The following is an 8,851-nucleotide window of genomic DNA, read 5'->3' on the forward strand; positions in this document are numbered from 1 at the left end:
CAGATTTATGACAGAGTCTGAGGCAAACCTTGTTTACACAACTGTACCTTGCAATATACCACAAGCAGTATAGCTTGTACAGCAGAATAGTCCAATGCTCCTGATAGCCCAGTGCTAGATAAGACATTATGGAAACAAGTACCACTGTGGGAAAGACCTTGATATTTAAATCTAAGAAAAAACATTTTGGGGCTATCAAACAATCCCATCTGCCAAGGCTCAGTGCAACAGGCTGTATTTACAGAGAAGAAATCAAATCACATCGTATCTCTACAGAGTGGCAAAATAAAGCAGCATAGCAAATTGTATCATGAAAAATGCAGAAGAGGGCCTACAGGTCCCATGTATATCAAATTTGTAAGTCAAAAAATTCAAACATTATAGGAGAGAATTTGTTTTTTAGGTTGAGTCCCATCAAAAATAACAGGCTACAGAGATTGCACATCCTACAGTTACTGACCCTAAATCATCCTGAAAAATGCTCGTTGAAGTTAGTCCCGTAAATGAAAGACTGGATGTAGGTGGATCCTGCTGCTGACCAGTTATGACACTCACTTCTCCTCCAGCTACAACCTAGGAACAGAGTTCGTAAACCAGTAAAATGAGAATGTTGACACGAAAATAAGTTATTGTAGCAGCTGGCAAAACAGTATTCAAAAAATATTCCAAATGTCATTGAAGATTTTTTTACCTGCAACTCAATAGTGCCTGAAGCATTTTTTAAGAGACTAACAGCTTGGGAGTGAGTCATGCCTTCAGTAGATGTTCCACAGATGCTAACAATCCTGTCCCCAACCTGCAGAAGAAAATGTAGAAAATCTAACTATCAATAAATTTACATAAATTTATATGCGTCTTTCTTTCAGAAATAGCAGATCTGTGTATTTGCTTTTAGCCAGATTTTATCAGTGGTATAGAGCAGGAAAAAAGAAATTAGCAGCTGTTCACAGTAGATTTTCTCTTGAGGACAAATTGTCTTTGAACTACATAATGACCCAATACACAGGTAGAAAATTCAACATCACCATTAGGAAATTACACTGGTTTAGCGTCCTCAGTGTAAAAAAGTAAGGATGCTTTACAGAGTTGATCCTAATACCCTAGAAATATAGAGCATGTAAAAAAAGAGATACATTTTGCACATCACCTGAATATAAGACAAGCTGAAGCAGTAAATTATCACCAGAGTTTGCATGTCTGAATTCATCCTGAAATAACATTGCCCATTTCCCAAGGAGCATGAGTCACATTCAGTCACCTTTGGTAGAGATTTGATATAGTATGCATGTAGTGCTGTGTCACATAACACCTCCCACTTTCATTCAGAACCTAAAAGGTACTGTCTCTGTCTTAAGCATAGAAAATCGAGAGATAAAACAGACTGCATATATACAGTTGCAGGAACAAACACCAGGCTCGTGAGTGGTGCTCACTTATGGAGTCCACCATTCTGAACCACTCTCTCTAATTTTCACAAGCTGACTACCTCTATAATCCAAGACTGCTTTACGACTTCCTTCCCAAAGTTCAAATCTTCCAGCAATTACCTTTTAACATGCTACCAATCCAGTTACTGTCTCATCAATCCAAACAGCAAAAAATGTCACAGCCAGAAGGTCTTCTGACTCTAGCATTAAACTGCTAACCCACTGCCTGCCTAAAGTAATTACTGTGCACTACGCACATGATCTTTACAGCCTTCTGAACAATTAACTTACTCTGAGTTTCTGAGTCTGAGCTGCAACTCCATTCGGATGCATCATGGCAATAAATATAGGAACATCTCCAAGAGGACTTCCTACACCTCCAGCAATGCTCACTCCTAGTGAATCTGCAGGGCCCTGTTATTGTAATGAAAAAAAGATCAGATTTTTCTGGAAAAAACCCACCACATACAGTGAATTGTAGCCTCATCTCAAAAATTTACTGAAGCTCTTATTTTACGAAAACCAGAATTCCTATCTCTCAAGCCATCTTTTAAACTTTGCACCATTTCAAGAAAGCACAGAGAGCTTGTGTTTCTTCCTATCAGTCGTAGGTGACAATTAGCTGACTTATTTGTACATTTTATCTTAATCAAACTAAATACTTGCAGATTCAATATCAGACACTTCATGTCAGCATAGAAAGTCTGGGCAAGGAAAACTGGACAGAAGGGATTGCTTGTCCTTAATACTGCCTGTATCAACCTCCTACTATGAACCTTCCAAAGTCTACAGTTAATGTTTATGCTCCCCCTAGTGTCCTGCGGTTGAAGAAAAAACTAGCTGTTCACTACCATGTAACAGCCTACTATCCAACTGCAAAAATTGCTATTGTAAATAGGTATTTGCAGATTCTACTGGAAAAAGAGAATGCCTAAATATAATCCATGTAATCACATGAACTAGAATCCAGGCCAAGTCAAATAAATATAAATATTTTGGACAATCAGAAACAGTCTGTGATTTAGATCTCATGTTCCTGTAAATAAGGAAGTCAACAGAATTTCACAGTTGAAAACCTGGCAGCTGTCATGTAAAAGCCTACCCTATAAAAGTATGGGTGAAGTAAAACGGGAAATACCAAACAATGGGCTTGCAACTTTGGTGCAGTTCCCCTGACTGCACCAAAACAAAGTCTGGATTTAACTCAGTTTGGTAACAATAAAACTGGATCCCATTATCTCTGACTAATCCTTCCTTCTTTTGTTTTCAAAACAGGTCACTAAATGTGATTGCCTAAATTGCACTGATTTTACATAAAAACATAGGCAGTGAAGCTCACATATTCTTGATCTAAAAACATAGGCAAATTACTTAGCTACTGCCACATCAATTCCTCTCCCAAAACGATTAGCGGGCCAGACTTCTTCCTTTCTGTGCACAACATCTACAAAACCCGTTCCTGATATGTACCACCCCATGCTGTAACTTACCTTTTTAATTTCAACTGTTCTTAGTCCCTGTATTTCTGAAGCTGCTGTCAAATGAATTTAAAACCAGAAAAGTTAAACTAGCATTTTTAGGACACCTTTCCATTAGTTATCCAAACTGCTATGATGATTCTAACTTTCTGCTGGATTATTTCAGACACATGTTTTAAGTTGATTTTGAAAGTGGCTGCCATTAAATTAATAGGATTGAAATTCTTCTAGAATGGGTGAAAAAGTCATTAATTCTCTCTATTTAAATAACTTTTGGAAGAAGACTCTTAAGCATGCTCAAACAGAATAGAAAAAAACTATTATTTGCTAGCAATACTTGGGTCAGAAGTAACTCTATTCTATATTTAAGCATGAGGCAGCTATTCCACATCTATTCTAATTTAACTATACAGTACCTGGATTTCTATGACTGAGACAGTTCTGAAGATGTATTTAGATTAAATAGAAAATTAAGGCTCATTAATTTTTCTGAGAAAATTTAGATTCTCAGAATCTAAACTATGTGACCCCTCCAGAGTTTTAATGACTAAGGAATCGCTGTCAGGCCCACAGCACGTAATGACAGCATTTTAGAGAAAGTGAAAGATTTCAGCTACCAGCTCACATGTATAAAATACTGAAAGAACAACGACAACAACAAACAAAAAAAACCCCACAAAACCACCACAGAACAACAACAACAACAAAAAACCAAACTTACTGGTATTCTTCTTCAGACCACTTTCAAAGACCTCAGGTGCACTGGACCCAGAAACGGAGAAACTGAATGACGAGAGACTGCCACTTCCTTCACTGACCTAAACGGTGTTAAGACTGGGATTAGAAACCAGCTTCAGACACCCAACTGATAAAACCGTAACTGTATTTAGCGGATCTTGCTGTACTTCACTTTTTCTGTGCCCCGTTAAAGCTGACACAGTGAACCTCCACATATTTCTTGGTCACTCAACAGGACCCCTTGTTTGAAATAGCATCAGACCAACAGAGGTTGCATGCCTACTACCTGATGCAGCACTCGAAGTGCTGCTTCTGAGGGCCAGGCTGTGCCCTTGTATCTGCACTTTCTATCACCTCCTAGAGATCTTCCGGTGCAAGTCAGCCATGATTATCAAGGTAGGGACAAAAATACAATAGACATCTTTATATATCCTCACGTGTACTTTAACGTTCACCTACTGCATCAGCTAAAACTAAGATCAGGCTCTCCACACAGCTTCATTTGCACAATTTACAGAACGACTTTCACTACACCTGCAGTGCAATGTAAAGGAATGGCACGGCTCCCCGTGAGACTAGTTTGCTCACTGTTACAGACTCTCCAAAACACTCAACTCTGTGAGCTTCTTCTTACTTAGATTAAGACTGCCCAGAGCTTTCATCGTTTGGCATTACCTCTTTTGAAGAGAGCCTAACATTTCAGTCTTATCCTCCCTTAACCTGCTCACTTGAAATTGTTTAATTATGATTTATCTCAAAACTGTATCTTCAGTACTTGTTGATCTGCACACTCAGTTTACAGTCAGAGAAATTTCTGTGGTGAATTATGAGGTCAGAAATATAGCTCCTATTGGAGAGAATCACAGTGTGCGCTGCTACCACATGAAGGATGCATTCAAATACAGAACTTGACACAAGTTTGTAACACTCAACCATTAGACCAACAATACAATAAACAAACTTAAGAGAGGCCTGACGGAAGAGTGCAGGTCTCCTGTTTCTGATGACCAAGATTACAGTAAGAATATGCAAGGAGAGAAGAATTCCAGCAAGTTTCCTGAAATGATACTCTGCTGTATGCCACGCACTCCCGAAGTAACCAAGAGGTCTAAAGTCCACTCCAACTTCTTCTGGTATTGATAAGAATCAAAGCACTCTCCACTTCCCAGGCTGAAACCTTAAAAACCATAGGCAACACAGCAAAGCCATTTCTGGAATAAATTTTCAGCTAGATCATGTCTTCAAGAGATACAATATGCCAAAATGGTTACCAAAATGAGTAGATAAAAACCAGTTTTCTTAATCTTGGATCAGGTATGTGGAAAGTCAGTGTCACCATAAAATCAATTCTTATTATTTGCTTTTATTATTTAACCATTATTTCTTCCAAACTAAACAGTTTTACAGTTACACACCTGGCTGCTCTGGGATGTTCTCCTCTCGGAGTGGAATGGACCAGCTTTTATTCTTCCGACCTCTAGTCTTACCGTACCTAATGAACACTAAAGAACCAGTCACTTAAAACATATCTCTTCTGTCTACAACATTAAAGCCTACGACAATACTTAAGTCACTTATTAGATGGCAGTAGAAGAAAAAATATGGACAGAGGGAAAAATAACAGGCTAACAACCCCGCGACGAGGACTGAGCAGACAGAGCTCGTGGCAGGATCAGCGTCCCATAGGCTAAGTACATCGTGACATTCAATACCCTGCAGGGTACTTTAGGATTAACCAGTATTACAATAAAGATGTGAGAATTCCACAAGAAGACTAAGTCTGTTACCTTTCACTTAACAGGGCTTCTCAACTGGTCAACATATATTTTCAAGATGGCTTTTTTCAAGACCTACTGAAATTCACTGTTTTCACAATAAGAACTAAAAACAGTATAACGCCTCAAAGGATTAATCATTATTTCTGAGAACATAGTATTTAAACTGTAGTTAGTCATCTCTCTCCTGCTGCTGAAACTATCTGTTACTCTGGATCTGTACTAACATTAAGTGAAGAAATTTTGAGCATGATGTTTGTTTTCCAAACATCTATCTGTAGTTTAAGTGACCATTCTGCACCTGACTCCAAACAGGAAGCTGGGTGATATGGACTGTTTGCACATTGGAAAATCCTTCCACTACTCTTTAAGCTTTCAATTACACTATTAACTGTTTACACATCTGCATAAAACGTCTATCTCAGAAGATAATTTACCTTTCAGTCATGTATTTAGAAACGAAGACATTTGGCTGATTTTGGAAAGAGCTACGTTATTATCAAAAATAGAAAACTGGTCTTCCAAAATAAAACACGTAGTGCCAAAAGAAGACCACCTATCTGCAATGTAGTTAAATACAGAAATTTCTAAGTTTTGTTGCTATTTTGCTATTCCTTCTTTCTTCCACTGGGTAGTTGTTAGTATCAACTCCTGTATTCAAATAAATTAGTATTACTTAAGTTGGTCTTTATCATGCTTTAGCTTTATCACCCTAAGAGAGGTTCACACAGTTGTCAGAAAATTCACAGTACAAAATAGACCAATACATCAAAACTAACAACAGGACATAGCCACTCAAATAGGGTTTCCATACCTCATAACCTGCTGCTATTCCCTTAGGGGTGCCAATAAAAGAAATTAATTACTAATTTCTATTTATCTATTTATTTATTTATTAAAAAACATTGACTTGTCTATGTCCTGGAAGAGACTTGATCAAAGTTCAGGCAAAACCATTCCTTCCTGCTTGTATGAACAGACTCGTATTAAACCACATGGACAATTCTTGCCCAAAACGGAAAATTAAAGTAATCTATGTACCTAAAATTACCACATCCTCACATAAAATGCAAACCCAGAAATTATTTAAAAGTTATAATGTGTGAATGGGGGAGGTAATACTTTCCAACTGAACTTGTGAATAAATGAATTCACATTGAGTTTTATTACAGCTTTCTCTCTCTTCCTGAAATCTCCTGTTTGATAAATCTCTAAGTCAAATGAGGGGGAAAAAGATCAGCTTTTCACACGTTTTAGGGACCCTCAAAAAAAAAACACTGCTAGAACAGGTGACGACACATTTCAGACTGGTGACACATTCTAGTGGTTTCCTGCCACACAAAATACATTGGGATTTTCCAAAGATTATAAATAATTTTCTAGCAAAATACATGTCAGGCAGTTCAAGGCAATTCAGTCCTAGAACTTACTCTCATGAATGACAACAGAACTGACACCTGAATTAAAAAAAGAAGACTCCCTACATGTGAGTGATCCTGCTTTACTCCACTTATATTGCGTCAACAAAACAGTACCATTAACAATAACATATCTGAGGTACTTTAAAAGCTTAATTTCTCAGAGCTAGGACAATTAATTACAAGTACTACTGAGTGGAATGAAGTATCTAAAACATGAATATACAAATCATAAGTGGCAGCTAAGAATCTTCAGTCAGATACTCCAAAATGCTCACCTAAGTGAAAAAAAAAAAAAAACCCAAACCAAAACCAGAACTTTCCACATAAAATGGCATTTAATTTAGAGGAGATGTAGAACTGCAGCATATGAAAAAGAAACACACTGTTCTTAGATAAAATAAGGTATCAGGTAAGAATGGAAAAGTACTATTACCCCAGAAGAATATATTAACAAGTCCACTGTCAGGACACAAACCCAGTTCTGGCATTCTCACTCATGGGCACATGCTGAAAATACAAATAAAGTGTTCCTACCTTACCTATCAAACCTCTGACTCCCCCCGCCCCGTATGCTCCTCCCCCCAAAAAAAACCCAATTCCAAGAACCATTCAAGGCCTGGAAAAATATACCTTTGAATGTGAGTGCAAAGAAGTATGATCGTGTGTCTATTTATCCAAGAGTCAGCTACAAGAAGTGGCTGTTACATTTTTTCCAGTGGAATGGTTTTCCACTGGAAAACGCTGACTCGATGAAATCCTTACCATTCAGCAGAAAAAAACCCTGATGGAAAACAGACAATCTGGCTGGCCAGCTGGACTACCTGCCCGACCACAGGAAATGTTGTGTATTTAACTTCATTCTGATTTGGAAATAGGGGCAGGACGTCAGAAGTACAAAATTTACTGATAACATAAATTCTGGTTCCAAGAGTTGCAGACAGAAGTTTACTTTAATTATCTTGGTGAGAAAGCAATTTCTTTACCATATTGCTTGGTCACTGGAAAATACATTATAGTATTTAATCGATGTCAGGTGACACTAGACATACACAGAGATGAACATTACCAACTATGAAAGTAATCACTTTTTGGCACAACTACTCTGATGAATTCTCCATCACTTAGATTCAGTTCTGCTTATCTTTCTAAAAATGTGAGATAGCTGACCAGTAATCAGTTTGTTGGAGAAAATGCAGTTAAAGTTTTAGGTTGTTCTAGGTAATAGTCTTCTATTGCCCTAGGACTGTACTGCACTCTGCATCATCACTACTCCCATTTTTGTCAAAGTATCAAAATCTGAATGCTTCAGGACTTCAGGAAATACAAATATGGATCCACAGCTCATTCCCACTGACATCTCAGTAACAGTCTGAACTCACTTTGAATAAAACTAAAGGGGTTCAATTAAAAAAAGTCTGCATCTCAGTTCTTGACTTTTATCCATCTTCCCTTTTCCCAATACCTTCAGCAAAGCTGCAACAGCCTCCTGGTTAGCATTTCGAACATCTTCTCCATTCACTGTCAATATCTGGTCTCCTTGCATCAATCTCCCATCTGTATCTGCTATTCCTCCTTTGACGATGTCTGACACAAACACCCCCGTATCATTTCTGCAAACATACACATGGATTTTGCATTACAGGATTGTTTGAGGGCTTGCTATTGGGAACACAATAAACATCGTCTCATTTTTCAGTTGAGTAACACTGGGCTAGTTCTTCTAGGAAAGTTAGGCACAAAAATGACATGTACAGCATTCAAGCCCCCAGGACCTGAGCACCAGACCCCAACAGAAACGTGAGCATGCCCAGTATGTCCCAGACATTGACTGTCCAGGTTCATACCTCTTCCCAACAATACTCAGCCCAAGGCCTTTGCCAGGCTTCTTCTGGAGCTCTATAGTGAGCACATCATACATGTCTTCCTCCTTGTACTGGGCCTCGTCTCTGTATACAGTTAGACGAACTTTTTGGGGAGTCTGTCGGAGGACATTTATTGCTTCATCATGTGTG

The 8,851-nt window shown here is 38.2% G+C and overlaps 1 protein-coding gene across 1 annotated transcript in view; it reads right to left on the reverse strand.

The window, feature by feature from the left end:
• Window positions 1-8,851, reverse strand: part of LOC104515459 (multiple PDZ domain protein-like) — a gene marked incomplete at its 5' end in the record, with an annotated part of 45,324 nt that overhangs the window by 1,985 nt on the left and 34,488 nt on the right. Inside the window, 8 exons of the mRNA XM_010159432.1 lie at window positions 461-573; window positions 692-796; window positions 1,719-1,841; window positions 2,918-2,958; window positions 3,627-3,723; window positions 5,059-5,145; window positions 8,302-8,449; window positions 8,684-8,851. The exon at window positions 8,684-8,851 is cut by the window's right edge and continues 24 nt beyond it. Coding sequence (XP_010157734.1) covers window positions 461-573; window positions 692-796; window positions 1,719-1,841; window positions 2,918-2,958; window positions 3,627-3,723; window positions 5,059-5,145; window positions 8,302-8,449; window positions 8,684-8,851 — 882 coding nt within the window. The remainder of the gene's footprint in view (window positions 1-460; window positions 574-691; window positions 797-1,718; window positions 1,842-2,917; window positions 2,959-3,626; window positions 3,724-5,058; window positions 5,146-8,301; window positions 8,450-8,683) is intronic.

This window comes from Eurypyga helias, unplaced genomic scaffold (assembly GCF_000690775.1).
Source record: "Eurypyga helias isolate BGI_N326 unplaced genomic scaffold, ASM69077v1 scaffold20969, whole genome shotgun sequence".
In the NCBI taxonomy this organism is placed as follows: Eukaryota; Metazoa; Chordata; class Aves; order Eurypygiformes; family Eurypygidae; genus Eurypyga; species Eurypyga helias.